General features: G+C 53.5%; 4 protein-coding genes across 4 annotated transcripts; 3 read left to right on the top strand and 1 right to left on the bottom strand.

Moving 5' to 3' along the window:
* Nucleotides 1-2,457: 2,457 nt before the first annotated feature.
* MONBRDRAFT_15472 (mbre TPR repeat protein) lies at nucleotides 2,458-3,174 on the top strand (the record flags this gene model as incomplete). The annotated part of the gene is made up of 2 exons (XM_001744185.1): nucleotides 2,458-2,619; nucleotides 2,737-3,174. The coding sequence occupies 2 exons, from the start codon at nucleotides 2,458-2,460 to the stop codon at nucleotides 3,172-3,174; spliced, it is 600 nt and encodes a 199-aa protein (XP_001744237.1).
* A 739-nt stretch (nucleotides 3,175-3,913) lies between these two features.
* On the bottom strand, nucleotides 3,914-4,925 carry MONBRDRAFT_23740 (uncharacterized protein; the record flags this gene model as incomplete). Its single annotated transcript, XM_001744004.1, has 2 exons — nucleotides 3,914-4,640; nucleotides 4,831-4,925. 2 exons carry the CDS (start codon nucleotides 4,923-4,925, stop codon nucleotides 3,914-3,916), a joined length of 822 nt encoding a protein of 273 aa, XP_001744056.1.
* A 363-nt stretch (nucleotides 4,926-5,288) lies between these two features.
* MONBRDRAFT_44157 (uncharacterized protein) lies at nucleotides 5,289-7,350 on the top strand (the record flags this gene model as incomplete). The annotated part of the gene is made up of 9 exons (XM_001744184.1): nucleotides 5,289-5,537; nucleotides 5,567-5,665; nucleotides 5,795-5,893; nucleotides 5,972-6,070; nucleotides 6,191-6,289; nucleotides 6,729-6,833; nucleotides 6,915-6,968; nucleotides 7,044-7,107; nucleotides 7,283-7,350. 9 exons carry the CDS (start codon nucleotides 5,289-5,291, stop codon nucleotides 7,348-7,350), a joined length of 936 nt encoding a protein of 311 aa, XP_001744236.1.
* A 5,071-nt stretch (nucleotides 7,351-12,421) lies between these two features.
* On the top strand, nucleotides 12,422-15,753 carry MONBRDRAFT_23738 (RecQ helicase family member; the record flags this gene model as incomplete). Its single annotated transcript, XM_001744183.1, has 2 exons — nucleotides 12,422-12,776; nucleotides 12,851-15,753. The coding sequence occupies 2 exons, from the start codon at nucleotides 12,422-12,424 to the stop codon at nucleotides 15,751-15,753; spliced, it is 3,258 nt and encodes a 1,085-aa protein (XP_001744235.1).
* Between the last annotated feature and the right edge of the window lie 246 nt (nucleotides 15,754-15,999).

The raw sequence follows: 15,999 nt of genomic DNA, 5'->3' as shown, positions 1-15,999 counted from the left end.
ATTATGTTTGAGTTTCATCTTCGATGCCTGGGGTCAAGGTCAAACTGATCAAAACTTACACTGGCAATGTAGGATCAACAAAGCCCTCTTGATTACCTTTTCGGCATTCGCTGGATCGATGCGGAGGTAGGAAGTTTGCCCAAGCTTGTACTGTGGCTTCTCGTAACTTAACGTTGATTCTCTATGCGCTCTGGCATCAGTTGATTATCGAAATGCTTCGCGTCAGCCGTCGGCCCAGGTTGCAAGCAAGCCCGTGGCCGCGAGGTGAGATGCCGATCTTCAAATCGTCTGTCTCGCAATGCTCATAATAGTTTTGAACGGCTGTAGTTCAAGCCGTAATCCTGGCCGAGCAGAAAAGATTCTGCGATGCTTCGGTTGCGGTTCTTTTTGGTGTGGGCTGGCGCGTGAAGCCAATCGCCTTTGAGATGCGTGCGTTCAATGACATCAAGCATATTCTTCGCAAGATTCAAGAAGCAGAACACCAGACGCCTCTCATGGCTGGTGCACACCCCTTCTGAGGAGTTGTATCGGGATAAGCATTGGCGCAGGTCTGGTGCTGTTTGGTCACGACTGACCCTGGCAATTGTAATTGATGACGACAGGGTGCTGTCTGAGGTTTTACAGCTATCTCCACCGCTTTTGATGGGAGTGTTAATTCACTCGTTGTATCCGTGTCTGATCCGGCTGTCATCATTCAGCCAGGTTGAAGCATGCTGATACTAGCATGGGTGATCAGCTGGCCCTTTTTTGAGGTGGCTCCGGCAAAAGAGCCAGAGAGTCCCGAGACAAAGGTAGTGTCAGAGACAGACATAGAGACAGACATAGAGACAGAGACAGAGACAGGGAAAGAGACAGAGATAGAGACAGAGACAGAGACAGAGACAGGGAAAGAGACAGAGATAGAGACAGAGATAGAGACAGAGACAGAGACAGAGACAGAGACAGAGACAGAGACAGAGACAGAGACAGAGACAGAGACAGAGACAGAGACAGAGACAGAGACAGAGACAGAGACAGAGATGGAGAGAGTGATAGAGACAGAGGCAGAGGCAGAAACAGAGACAGAGACAGAGATAGAGATGGAGATGGAGACTGAGATAGAGAGACCAGAGACAGAGATAGAGATAGAGACCGAGACAAAGAGTGTCAGTTAGGGTGTTTGCATGTCAGAACAACCTCTTTTGGTTAGTATCAAATTGTTGGATTACACAACGCCTTGCGTTACTTTGCAGCAGTGGATCGGATGAACTTTCCGTACGCGACGCGATCGGATCGATCGGATGATGCACAACGCCGTCGTGATGCTGCGTTGGATTGTTTGCGGCCTGCTTGTGGGGATAGGTACAACGGCGGTTGACGCCGCTGTGGCCGGCCACACCATCGTTGAGACGGACGCATCAGGACAATTTATCAACATCACGTTGACGGGCGGCGACACGCGAGTGCTGAAAAATGGGGTTGAAATACTTCGAGCGCTAGCTGAGTTTTGCAAGCTCCCTGTGCTCTGAGTATCCAGCTCCCAACACCGCGAACTCTAACCCTAACCCTAGCCCTAACCCGCGCCTGCGTCTGGGTCGACCTGCTCCTCGAAGACCCTGCACAGCGGCCCCACCTGGCGCTGGCCACCGTGTTCGTCTCACACGCCTGGAAGTATAGCTTTGCCACGACCCTCGCCACGGTACTGTACCACAAGCGCACGGAGGCGCCGGGCGCCTACTACTGGCTCAATCTCATCCCCGACAACCAGCACGCTGCTGCCGACTTCCCTTACGAGTGGTGCGTTTCGTGGTGTTGTCGGGTTGCTGGCTGGCCGTGTCACTGACGGCCTTGGATGTGGCAGGTGGTGCAACACGTTTCAGGAGAACTTCAAGGTGATTGGGCGGGTGTTGCTGGTGATGAGCCCCTGGCGCGACCCCGTGCCCATGACGCGGGCCTGGTGCCTGTTTGAAATGATGAACGCCTTGAACGGGCAGGTGCAGCTGGACATTCGGCTGCCCAAGGCCGAGGTCGACGGGTTTGTGGACGCTTTGGCAAAGGACAGTGACGAAGTGATGGACATGCTTGTGCGCGTGCAGGTGTAAAAGACCGAGGCGTTCAAGGCCAGCGACCGGGCCATGATCTTCAAGACGGTGGAGGCGACGTTGGGCTTTACGGAACTCAACGCCCGAATCAAGGCGCAGCTGCGGGCGTGGTGCCTGGAGCAGGCGCTTGTGGCGGCCAGAGCGCGAGAGGTGGAGGACGGTGAAGGGGTGGGATTTGCAAGTTTTTGCATGCAGATTGCAAGTTTTTTTTATGGACTTTGGCGAGTATGAGCAAGCGCTCAAGTACTACGGCAAGGCGTTGAAGATCCGATTGGCAACGCTGAGCGACGCGCACCCGGACACGGCCACCACCTACCATGGCATGGCCGGTGTCTACAACAAGCAGGGCCAGTACGAGCAGGCACTCGAGTACTTCATGATTCGATTGGCGACGCTGGGCGAGGCAAATCCAGACACAGCCACCACATACAACAACATGGCCGGTGTCTACGACAACCAGGGCCAGTACGACAAGGCGCTCGAGTACTACAGCAAAGACTTGAAGATCACATTTGCAACGCTGGGTGAGGAGCACCCGGTTGCATCCAGCACCTACAATGGCATGGCCCTTATCTACAACAAGCAGGGCCAGTACGACAAGGCGCTCGAGTACTACGGCAAGGCCCTGACGCTATATTTGGCGACGCTGGGCTAGGCGCACCCCCACACGGCCACCACCTACATTGGCATGGCCGGTGTCTACAAGAAGCAGGGTCAGAACGACAAGGCGCTCGAGTGCCACGGCAAGGCCCTGGCGATCAAGTTGGCGACGCTGGGTGAGGAGCATCCGAACACGGCCGCCACCTACAACAACATGGCCGGCCTCTACAAAGAGCAGCGCCAGGACGACAAGGCGCTCGAGTACTACGACAAGGCCCTGACGATTCAATCGTTGACGCTGGGTGAGGCGCACCCCTCCACGGCGACCACCTACCACAGCATGGCCCTTGTCTATAACAACCAGAACCAGCACGAGCAAGCGCTCGAGTACTTCAACAAGGCCCTGACGATCCGATTGGCGACGCTGGGCGAGGAGGACCATCACACGCGCCAAGTTCAAGCGGCTATTCGCCGGTTAGAGGAAGCCCGATAACTTGTGCTTGCGCTCGACCTTCAATTACATTGAACAAAGAAATCCCTTTCGCCTCGACGTCTCTATTGGACCGACTAGACACATTCGCACAGTCCCGTCGAAGCTGACCTTGGACAAGAGTGGCGGCCGCAGAGTGCAGATGTCACTTTATTTTGTAGTTGTTGTGATAATTTCCCGTGCTGTAACCATGTGAAAGAGCTGTAGCTCTAGGCCCTTTCCCAGTCCCATATCCCTCTGGCTCTAGCCTCAGGTCTCGCAGACCCGAACACATGGCGTCGGCGATGCTCCACCAGCGCTCCATCTCTAAGATCTGGGCATTGGTGTGGTGTGGCGCTCTGCACTTGCTCTCAGGAACTACGATTCGAACATGTAAACCAAGTTGTCACTCAGACTGTTTTTTTTTTTTTGGAATTTTCTCATCCCAATCCATGGCCATGTCCTCTCAATCCCCAAGTCCCACCGCAAGCCGCTCATGTACGCCATCCCTGGCCATGGTGCTGCTGCCACTGATCATGATGAAAAAGAATCTGAACAGAATTGGGCGTGGCTCTTGGGCGGAAGCGGGGTGGCTTGGGCCCGGTTGGCTGCGGGGAGCAGGGAGGTGGAAAAGGGACAGTACACGTCGTACGTACAAGCCCCAGCTTTGCGGTGCTTCGGAGCCTGCTCGTAACGGTCTTGGAATTCTTTCCAGCTGTCATGGCCGGCAAAGGGCCAGCACACGTCCGCACAAGCCCCAGCTTTATGGCGCTTTCGGAATTTGCTGCTTGCATGACTTTTTCAGAACGACAGACAGAAAAAAAAAAGAGAAGAAAAGGAGAGAGAGAGAGATTTTGAGAGAGAGATTTTGAGAGAGAGAATTTGAGAGAGTTTGAGAGAGAGATTTTGAGAGAGATTTTGAGAGAGATTTTGAGAGAGAGAATTTGAGAGAGAGAATTTGAGAGAGAGATCTCTGAGAGAGTTTGAGGGAGAGAGCACATGTATGAGAGAGAGTTTGTGAGAGAGAGTTTAAGAGAGATTGGAGACAGAGAGAGACAGAGAGACAGAGAGACAGAGAGACAGAGAGACAGAGAGACAGAGAGACAGAGGGACAGAGGGACAGAGAGACAGAGGGGCAGAGGGACAGAGAGACAGAGAGACAGAGAGAGAGACAGAGAGACAGAGAGACAGAGGGGCAGAGGGAGAGACAGAGAGACAGAGAGACAGAGGGGCAGAGGGACAGAGAGACAGAGAGAGAGACAGAGAGAGAGACAGAGAGACAGAGAGACAGAGGGGCAGAGGGACAGAGAGACAGAGAGAGAGACAGAGAGAGAGACACAGAGAGAGAGACAGAGAGAGAGAGAGACAGAGAAAGAGAGAAAAAGAAAGAGAGACAGAGACAGAGACAGAGTGTGTTTTTTGCTTCTTCCCCACTTTCACTTTTGCTTTTGACCTTGAGGTTTTGACCCTCTTCTTCTTCTTTTCCTCCTCTTTGATATCGGTATCGACATCGGCATCGGCTTCGGCAGGCTGCTGGGCGTGCCTTGCTTTGTGTGCGGCGCTTGACCACTTGTGCTTGCTACGTGGCTCTCGTGATCGGGACTTGTGGTGACGCTGGATCCTTTTTTTGTGGAGAGCATCGCTGCCACTTTTCTTTTTTTGTGGGGTCACTGATCTCACTTCACAGTCGTCAGCGTGCGCTTGTGCAAGCAAGTGCACCTGTGCTCGTGAATGTCGACCAGAACTATCGACCAGAGTTGAGGCGTTTGTTGCATCAGACAGAGAAGAGTCAGACCTGCTGACCGGCTGCCGTTTTGGAAACTGCGCGCGCAGCCCGAATCAAACGAGTTGTATTTGGAGGGGGCTTATGAGATTGATTTTGGATAGAGAAGCAGGCAAAGCGGTTTGAAGCGGATGGTGAAGAGAGAGAGAGACCGTTACCATGAGTGATGATGGAAAGCAGCTGTTCAGTGCTTGTCGTTCATGGGATCCACGAGAGGCGCTGCAGCTGGTGACCAGTTGGGACCAACAACGTATACGAGATGCTGCCCAATACAAAGATGAGGTATGTATGCTGTTTGGCATGCTGTTGGTGACACTTTGACTGCAACACTGAATGGGTGACGTTATGGTATAACATGGGACATATACTGCATGTTTGCATCATCCCACAGAGTGACTGGACACCACTGCACAATGCCTGCATTAAGGGTCATGTCAAGGTGGTGGAGATGCTGTTGAAGCACGGTGCTGATGCTAAAGCCAAGAGCAAGGTCAGTGCAGTACCTAACCCTCTTCCCCTTTACCCCCCCTATGTTGGTGCACCTGTACCCCATGATGATGGTGATGATGATGATGATGATGATGATGATGATGATGCTGTACCTGTACGTCATGCCGATGCATCATCCTACAGCTTGGCTATACACCACTGCACAATGCCTGCTATAACGGTCAGGTCAAGGTGGTGGAGATGCTGTTGAAGCTCGGTGTTGATGCTAAAGCCAAGACCAACGTCAGTACAGTACCTCCCTCTTCTCCCCTTTACCCCCTTTGATGCTACACCTGTACCACATGATGATGCTGATGATGATGCTGATGATGATGCTGTACCTGTACGTCATGCTGATGCATCATCCCACAGCTTGGCTATACACCACTGCACGATGCCTGCGGTAGCGGTCATGTCAAGGTGGTGGAGATGCTGTTGAAGCTCGGTGTTAATGCTAAAGCCAAGCACAACGTCAGTACAGCACCTATCATATGATGATGATGATGATCATGCTGTACCTGTACGTCATGCTGATGCATCATCCCACAGGATGGCGATACACCACTGCACTATGCCTGCAAAAACGGTCATGTCAAGGTGGTGGAGATGCTGTTAAAGCACGATGTTGATACTGAAGCCAATAACCACGTCAGTACAGTACCTCCCTCTTCTCCCCTTTCCCCCCTGTGATGCTACACCTGTACCACATGATGCTGATGCTGATGCTGATGCTGTACCTGTACGTCATGCTGATGCATCATCCCACAGGATGGCTGGACACCACTGCACTATGCCGGCGCTTACGGTCATAACAAGGTGGCGGAGATACTGTTGAAGCACGGCGCTGAAACTGAAGCCAAGAACAACGTCAGTACAGTTCCTAACCCTCCCTCTTCTCCCTTTACCCCTCTGGCTGCTGCTCCTGCTCCCGCTGCCCGTCGTCCCTCGCTCCTCTACACCCTGCCCACCCGTGCGCTTCCGTTCTCCCCCCCTGGCTCCTTTTCTTCCTTCCCGCTATCCCTCTTCTTCCCCGTTTTGCGTCCGCGTTTTGCCGGTGCTCCCTGCACCCCGCTCTGTTCCGTTGTATCTTGAGCCTGCTTCCCTTTTCCGACGTCGTGCCTTCATTCTGGACGCTACCCCATCCCTTGCCATCGCGCTTCTGCCTTTCTCGCACACTCAAGTGGCTTTCAATGGCCGTTTCTCCAGTCTGACCCCAGCACACTCGACGCTCAACCCCCTCACACAAAAAAAAAAAAAAAAAAAAAAAAAGTCGTGTCTCATGTTTCTGAATATTGATTGTATATAGCGCGGCACCACGCCGCTGCAACTAGCCTGCACTGCCTCATCTGCCAGCCGAAAGGTTGTCCAGCAACTCTTGCGTCACGGTGCCGACCCAGATGCGAGAGATCTTGTAAGCCTTTTGGCACAATGCCGTACCTTTTGCGCTGTTCTGCTGCACCTGCGATTGATACCTGATGACCTGCTGTGGCAGACTGGTGCACGACTCTTGGATCTGCTTCTAGACAGGGATCCCATCAAACTGGAGGTGGGCCTTTTTTTATTTGTGATACTAATTGCCAGAGGCAAGCTTGCTTACCGATGAAGCTGTTTCCCTTTATAGGTCATCACAGAGCTACTGGGCGCAACACAAACCCTTTGCTCCTACCAAACTTCAAATTCCGATGGTGCGAACCTGGTTAACATGTCATTGTACAAATTGTCTTGTTCTCATTGGAGTTTTCAACGTGGCGCCAGTCCAAGGCTTGATTCATGCGGAGCAGGCCAAACGCTGGCGGTGCGCTGCTGCTGTTCTCTGTAGTGTCGGCTGGCGCGTGGATCCTCAATTGTTCAATGTCCCAGATTTACAAACCCTTGGTGACTGCGTGGCCGCTCTAACGTCCGCCGCTCAAAATACACCTACGAATTGAAATATGTGAAGCTTGCGGTGGGCTTGTCGATCGCTATGCCAACAGAGAATGAAGTCAATGGGGCAGGGCGGGCTTTGCCAGATGTCTGAAGCAGAACAGTTCAACAACCACCGAAAAAGCGCGAGAAACAGTCCTGTCTTCATTCGCCATGACATCGACTGATGACCATGGTGTCTCGGTAGTGGCGGCTGCGGCGCTGCACGAGCTGGTAAGGAGGGGGACTCGCCGAAGGAGAAATGGAACAAGCGCGAGCCAAAAAAAAGACAAGAAGAAGTACTAGAAGCACCATCATCATGTATTGGACTACAAGCATAGACGTTTGTCCAGAAGCTATTGGAGTACTGGAATATGCCAGTCCTGGCGATGATGTTTGATTATCCTTCACAGTGCTCGTCAAGGAGAGATGTAAAGCATCGTGATTGTTCCCGCCATCGAGATATAAGTACCGTCTGGTAGACCCGAGTGGCATTTTACTTTGTACCTTTCCCGTTTATCTTTCATCTGAGTTTACTGCCGCTGTAGAAGGATGAGAGTTCACTTGGCTGTCTTCTAAACAGGCGTCGGATCATTCGAGATCGCTTTACACTCTCACGCTTCTTGCCTCGATGAAATGAGCTGGTTTTGAAGATGCTTTGTGCCAGCCACCGGCCCAGATCATATCAAAGCTTGATACCAGAAGTTGAGGTAGTTAAGTCTAGCCGTGAGTCCTTGTGTTTCTCACAATAGACTTGGGTGGCTCGAATTCACCGAGCAGAAGAGGCTCTGCGACACTTTGGTTGCGGTCCTTTTCAGTGTCGACTGGCGCGCACAACTTGAGATGTTTGAGGCGCGTGCGTTTAACGATCTGCGGTCTATTATCAGCAAGTGACAAACCCAAAACCCAAGCGAGCGACTAGCAAAACGCTTTTCGAGACCATCACCCGTGACTTTTGCTCGGACGGCTAAAATCGAGCAAGCCGAGCCTGAGGCTTGCATGTCAACGCGGTTCACACTGGTGGAAATGAGCGTCAGGCTTTTGCGGTGCGGGGCTGCAAATCAGCTCAAACTTGCGCCCTGCAAGGACATCTGCGTGATAATTCAGCCTCAACCGCCTCGAGGGCACGCTTTATCAGGCAGGGGTGGTGGCGGTGCTTGTCAATCAGCTGGTGGTTTCATTGTCTGCGCTTTGCTCATGATGGTGGTGATGGCTCACATGCACAACCATGGTGGTGGTGTTGCAAGCACCTGTGTTGCTGCCCTTTCCTGCCTGCGGACCGAACAAGATGGCAATCGAGAGCATGGACCGCATCCAAAGTTCTGCTGACCATAACTTTAAAACTTTAAAAACTTAAAACTTTACATGTACATCAAAGGAACAAAAGATTTTTTTGCGACAACAATTGAAACTTTAAAACGGATGTTAATGGCGGTGTGAACAAAATTTAATCTTTCCACTGGCTCTTCTTTTTTTTTTTTTACGCGCCTGAAAACGGCGCCTGGGGCTCTGAGGCGCAGAAGGCAGGCAAATGCAGCCCCAAAGAAGCAGCTCGGCCACGTGATGCACCGGTTGCATGCACTCATGTGCTGGCGAGGCGGAAGAATGACGTCAAAATGATAAACTGGTTCGCACTGCCAAGAATCAGTGTCTGTGTGCTTTTCCAGCGAGAGGCAAGTTGCTCACCCAGCGCGGCACGGCACGATAGGATCAAGGAGATATGCACACTGAGGCTCTTGTCAAAGCGCTGAGCGCATGTTCAAAGCGTGTTGTGAGAAACATTGATCACGTTGGGTGCGTTCTGATGTCAAGACGTGGCATGGAGTCTACCATGCTCCCAGGCGAATGCTGCTTTGCGCCGTGCGTCCCTTGCTTGAGACAGCCGCGGCCAAAACAGCTGCACCTTGAGTTCTGAAGAGCTCAGAGCTGACGGGACGGCCTCTGGCACGTCATGGAAAGCGTATGGGCCTGTATGACTTGATTGCAAGACAGGTTGACGGTGAGTGAGGCCTCGTGAGGACATTGCCCATCACCAAACGCCGTCCCGAAGCGCTTTGGTTAATTTTGTTGACAGGGGTCCCGAGGCCATGTTATAGGATCGGCTGATGGCAGGCTAATGTCATAGCTTGTGCTTGTCAATGACTTGCATGTGTGCTACTTTGGGCAAGCACTGGCAGCTCGAAACTTCTGGCTGCCGCTTGAGCCGACCGTGCGCGCCCTTTAAAACTTGTTGAGCTTTAAAATGTTGACCACGCGCGCGCCTCCGTGACAGCCAGTCAAGGACCAACCGACAAAACATGAGGATGCTGCACAGTGTCAAGCAAACATGCGCGATGAATTTCTCGAGATGTTTGCCTGCGATGCTGCCGTATTTAGGTACGACCTGCCGTTCCAAGCGCTGGTCCGGGCTTGGCTTTGCTGTACGGGCTTTTTCTCATGGCGGGATTTGGTCATGGCAGCACTTTTGCATGGTCAATCTGCAGCTACTCAGAAGCTCGCGCGGTATGGCGGGCGCATTTGCGCCGCTTGTGACGGTGTATGAAGTGTGTCTGTGACCTTGTTGAGGTAGGCTCTGCCGTTTGAGCAAGTGGGCCCTGCCAGTCCTGGGTGAGGCCATTGAGGTGCTTTTCTGATGGGACACTCGGGTACGAAGGATCATAGGTTGCTCAGCCTCACATATGTGATTAAAAACACAGTCATGTTGCTTTCAACGGGATATCATGGATATCAGACGACGTTTCGAGCCAGGCGCTGCCCTGTGAGCCTGTGAGCGTGCGCGTGCCGTGCCGAGCCTGGATGAGGCCTTGGGGGTCCTCAACTGATGTGCTTGGCTGCGAATGAACACGGGCTATTCAGGCGCACATGCTTTGCAAAGGAACACGTCACGGTGCCTCGTGCGTGAGTGTATGGAAGGTTGATGCCGTTGGGAGGTAGGCGCTGCCGTGGAAGCCCGTCGGGCCATGCCTAGCTCTACGGGTCAATCCGGGCTGCCGTTTATCAAGGTGGCCCGTGAAGTGTAAATTGGTTCAAGCCGGAACGGAGGTAGGCGGCTCATGATGGAGTTTGTGTGGCACAGATGGGCCGCGTGTGAAACTGGACTTGGCAAGAAGCATTACAGGACTGAGGGTAGAACACAGGTATGTACAATGTTCATCAACGATCATCGTGAGGCCAACCAAGCTGCCATTGCTCCCGAAAGCAAAAAGATCGTTCACTCATTCTCGCCCTGAATTCGGCTTGGTCTGATGAAAGTGTTTGATCGTCTAGGCGAAGTTTGCGCATACGAATTTGAACGCAGATGCCAGATGCCACCTGCCCTCAACTCTTCAAGCTTTCCACCTTTCACGTCAATGTGGATGCTGCTCATCCCTCGCGCCGATACAGCTGGTTCAACACAACGGCAAACTCCCCATTTTCAACGCTTCTTCGACCAGCTCGCTGCCCAGCCCGCTTCCGCCTGCTATCAGCATTTGCCGCCTCCACCTCACCCATGCTTCCTGCAACGACATGACGGGCCTTTACTATGCACTTGGCAGCCTCTTTGACGATCGCTCCCAGCTCAAAGACCTCTGGGGCTTGACCCATGAAAAACCCCAAACGGCGTGTGTGTCAAATAGCGAGAAATGACCCAGCAGCACGCGGCTGCGCATCCTGTTTTGTCTGCACAATGAAATTGCAAGTATGATCATGTTTCAATGGCACGATCCTGTCGCTGCTCGACCAGAATCAGGTCCTTTTGAAAAAGACAATTCACTATCAGCTTACTAATGCGTCCGTTGAGGGGCTTCATGCTGCTGAAGCTATTGCTGACAGTCATCAGCGCTGGATGACCTCACCGAGGCGTGGTTGATGAATATCACTTATGACAATGCGGCCAGCAACACGAGATTGTACCAGATTTTGACGCTCCATGGTGTGGCCAGAGAAGTTGGACCGCCATCAAAAAAATATCGTTTATTCTGCGACTTCCAGCCAAACTTTGTCCCTCCGCCCGGACCTGACAGTAGCCAACTATTATGAAGGCTTGCACAACGATGGCCCCGCCTCGAGGACCCGAGAGGTTTTGATCTGAACTCCGCCATGAGCCCCCACGTCATCGTGGACAGCGGCATGGGTTGATAAGAGGCTGGGTCTCCACTGGCGCAAGGGGTGCGCCCCGACAGTCATGTTTGTAAACAGCGACGGCGAGTCACCGGCTCCCTCAACCTGATGGTAGCGCATCCCTAGTGACCTCGCCACCATTTGGTTTGTTGGAGCCATACGATCTGGGCTGCTTCGGTAATGACACACTAGTCGCAATCTACACTCAGCTAAATAAACTCGTAGCTCGCCTTCAGCAAGCCGGCGCCTCCGACAGCAACCTCAGCCCCAAGCAGGAATGGAATACGATTGTCTACATTTTTTTTTCGTGTGTGTGTCTTTGAAAGGCATCTCGTGATTCAAAATTTATTGAGAGGTCAAGCGCTCAGCTTTGACACGGGTAGAGGCGGGGTTGTCGGCAACATCAAAAACAAGGCCGATTCGTGCGTGTTGTGGCGGTGGAATGGTCGGGGCAGGTCTCCTTTACAAGGAATGTTTGTTTTTTTGCAGACTCGGGTGCTTGGTGAGGCTGTGGGCAGCCAGCAAAGAGGGCAGCACAGGATGCGCAACGTTGCAACCATCGACCAGGCAGCTCATATGCTCCTATGATTGCGTGCCGTAGTGCTTGCATGCCATGATGCTCAGTGACTGTTGTTGTGACTTGGTTGGCTTTGATATTTTTTGTTTGGCTTCAACAGAGGCAGCACGACATGGCGTGCTTTTGACGTGCTGGCTGCTGCGTGCAGTATTGAAAGACGATTTGAGCTGAGACAGTTCAGCGGTTCAATTGCACTTCTCTCACAGGAGAGAATGATAGAAAACAGGAAGGGAAATATCCAAAAGAAAATGCCACTCACGGTCAGCGGGACCGTACTTATAATCCGGTGGCTAAACACACCCAGAGTGTACGAGAGGGTTCCTCGACGGGCAGCAGCAGGTGCACATCGTCGAGTACATTGATGCAATCCTTTCAGAGGGTTCTGGCAGGTCGTCGATGCTTGCACCCCAACAACGTGGATGACCTTGGGACTGGTCTGCGAGCCATGCGAGCCAGAATGGACGGAAATTCTCACCAAGGAGCTGCTCTTTAATTCGGGGCTCGAGAAGCGAGTTTATGCTGTCCTGCCCTTGTTGCTGGACTCGAATCAGCCCGGGCCCCCTCAGTCCTGGGACGGCCGGGATTTGAAGGACATCGACGGTCATGACTTTTATACAATGCTGCTGGAGCACATCTTGGAAACTCCAGAGCTAGTCGAGGAGTTTTCCATGCCTGATGCACCCGGCAAGTTTAGCATAGAACCAGTGTGGCGCTGGATCTGCTCCCTGCGAGAGTTTAATCGCCTGGCATTGACGTATGCACACCTCTCAACTGGTACGTCTGGTAGTCTGGGCGTACGAACATATTACTGTACACAACGCAGAGTTTCACCATGCATCTGTGCATAGGTCTCCCCGTGCGTGCGATGGTATACACGAGCCTTTTCTATCGCGACTCCTCCGCCAGCCCCAGAAATGTCTTCTTCTCCGGAGACCGCTTGGCGTTTGTCGCGCGACGAAGCAAAACCACATGGATCAGCAACCGCGAGTCGCATGCTGCACACTACATGGACAAGCGGGCCAGTGCGGTCATGATGGCGTACCTGTTATTGTGCAAGCCGCTGGAGGAGCTGTTTGCTGATGACTTGCAAGATCGAGACGAATTGATCACGTCCTCGGCAATAGATCCCAATTCTCTGACGGAAGAAGAGCAAGATGAGCTCGAGGCCGACGCAATGGAGGTCGAAGATTCAATCGAGCCAGACACTGTTGGCTCTGTTGACGACCAGCACGACGATCTACGAGCGGCCAAGCGTGTCGCACAGGAGGGGACGTATGAGCTGCTGTTCAACATTGCGCCAATGCAGCTCGAAAAACAGCTTCGGCCAGGCCAAGTCTACCGAACCATCCAGGCCGTGACCAAGCGGTTTCTTGGAACCAGCATCACTGTCAGCGCATGGCGGCACATGAGTGTGGCTTGGCTGCGTACACTGGTGTTGCATCATACGCCCGAGCCTTCATTGGGGGCGTTGAATGTGGCACACTCTCAAAGCCAGCATGCAGGTCGGACGGCACGCAACGTCTATGGCCGCACGCAGCTCGATCACAAGTTTGTGTCCAGTGAAGCACAGTACGGCCACCAGTTTGTGTCTGAGGAATGGCACAAGCTCATGAAGCTGGTAGACGTAGAGGATCAGATCCAAGCCGAGGCCGTGGATGGGCAGACCTGCGTGCAACAAGTGGTTCATAAACAGGTGGTTGTCCAGTCGTCTCGAGTCAGGAACGCCAGCACACAGGTGCAAGCGACCGTGGGCACGCAAACAGATCCCGAGGTTGAAGCCTGCCTTGATGCTGAGGACGACATTGACGATATCACTGCCGGGTTGGATCTAGACGAAGCCGAGGCAGCCGGATCGTCCATGCCAGTTGCCGTGCCGCGAGCCGTGGAAGAGGCTGCGTCGACGGCCTTGCAGCAAGAGCCAAGCCAGCACAATGACCAAACGCAGCAACAAGAGTATGAGGATCAGCTTTGGCTTGCTCAATGTGTGCGGCAAGCGTGGAAGACAACATTTCGCGACTGGGATCAGTATCGATTGGCACAGGCTGTGACTCGGCACGAAGCACAGGACGGCTGGCTGTTGGCCGTGGCCCCGACTGGCATGGGCAAGACGCTGTGTACACTCGCTCACCTCCAGCCACGCAGGGTCGTGGTGTGGGTAGTCCCGCTTCGTGAGCTTGCCAGAGACTTGTGCCGCCGCTTCGAGCAGGCTGACATTGTATCGCAGTGGGCTAAGAATGATGGCCGTGACATGCAAGTCAACGTTCAAGTGATTGTCATGACGGTTGACTTTTTGGTTGGCCATGGGATGAGGTGGGTGCAAACACTCGTGCAGCAGAAGCGTCTGGCCATGCTGGTGATGGACGAAGTTCACACAATGCTCGTGGACACCAGCTATCGAGACAGTCTTGTTCGCTGCCCAGGCCGGCTGGACCATCTTTGCCAAGACCCATCTGTCAAGTGTGTGGGCCTCACTGGCACGCTTTGCCCCAAAGATGAGCGGGCTCTGCTCCAACAGCTGGATTGCACGGAGGACGCTTCGTACCAGACCTTTCGTATGCCAACCATGCGAACCGATCTTCGGCTAGCGGTGCAACAAGGAACAACAAAGGCATTTGAGATGTTTGTGGAACGCCACTATGACCTGTTGGAGCAAGAGGGCCGCGTGGATCGCATGCTGATTTTTTGTGACACGAAGAAGCAGGTTGAGGCATTGTCGACTCAGTTGGCACGCACGTTGGGTCACGAGCAGTCGCTGGCCGTGGATGCTGACATGTCAGCCGAAGACACACGGGCGGCTCTTGAGCAGTGGAGGAGCGGCACGCAGAGTCTGGTCTTGGTGGCCACAAGCTGCTTGGGCGCGGGCTTGGACATGCCCAACGTTCGGAAGGTGATCTGGTTTGGCAGCGGCTACAACGGCTATACCTTGTCGCAGGCCTTTGGCCGGGCTGGCCGCGACCGACGGGGTGGCGAGGCCACGCTATGGATTCCACGAGGCACAGCGGTTTTGGAAGACCTGCAGCCATTTGCAAGCATGAAGCGCTGCCTGACCTTTGAGCTTGGTTGGCTGTTGGATGGTAAGGGCCACATTTGTGCGGCCGCAGGAGCGCCGGCGTGCACCGTCTGCTCCATGATGCAACCGACCTTCACAGCGCGCCATCCAAGCCGTGAAGCACATGGGGCGCCAGTATCACACGAGGGCCAGACCCGGGCCAAGCGAGCGCAGTTGATGGTACCATCGGCGCCCATTCAGTCAGACGACTTTAACACGGCTCTGCTATGGATGAGCACCTACTGCTGGGCCTGCAGCTGCAGCAGAGACCGCTTGGTTGCTCACCACCAGCCTTCTAGCTGCCCGGCCATGAAAGGGCGCTGTTTTCGATGCCACTGCCGCGGTCATGGTAGTAGCAATTGCCAAGTGACCTTGGGGGCGGGTGTTTGCTACCGGTGTTGGAGGCCGCAGAAGATTGGAGGTGAGCGAGTGGTGGAGTGCACGGGGCGGGCCTGTGCCCAGCGCAACCGCGAGGCCATCCGGGCACTGGTCGCGTCTGTGTCACGCAGTCAAACTTTGCGCGGCATCATGCAGCGCATGGAGTGCCCGGCCGAGCTGCTGGCAGTTGGAGGGCGGCACTTTGACCCGTCGGAGATGCAGGCGCTTGTGGGCTGGCTGTACGGAGCAGAGGGGCGCGTTGGCCATCCGCGCGTGTTGAAGTTTGTGATTGAGGCGAAACGGCAGTTTGCAATGTTGAAGTGAGTGTTTGTTTGTTTTTCAAGCGGGGGTATAATTGAGACGTTTGACAGCTTGTGGGCCGTTTGTGTTGGACGACATACGCTGATCAAGCATGGATGTGAAGAGATATTGAAAAAAGGAAATCAGTTGCGTTGGAGGGGAAAGGAATTTACGATGGCAGGGAAACATCGAAGGAAGAAATATGGATAAGTAATGATGAAAGAGCAGAAATGAGAAAAATTGGAAGGAGAAAAAGAATTGGTTGGTGGT

The sequence above is a fragment of the Monosiga brevicollis genome, genomic scaffold, assembly GCF_000002865.3.
Source record: "Monosiga brevicollis MX1 MONBRscaffold_5 genomic scaffold, whole genome shotgun sequence".
NCBI classification, from domain to species: domain Eukaryota; class Choanoflagellata; order Craspedida; family Salpingoecidae; genus Monosiga; species Monosiga brevicollis.
The sequence above is the reverse complement of the archived record's forward strand: the minus strand, read 5'-3'. Positions and strand labels throughout refer to the sequence as shown.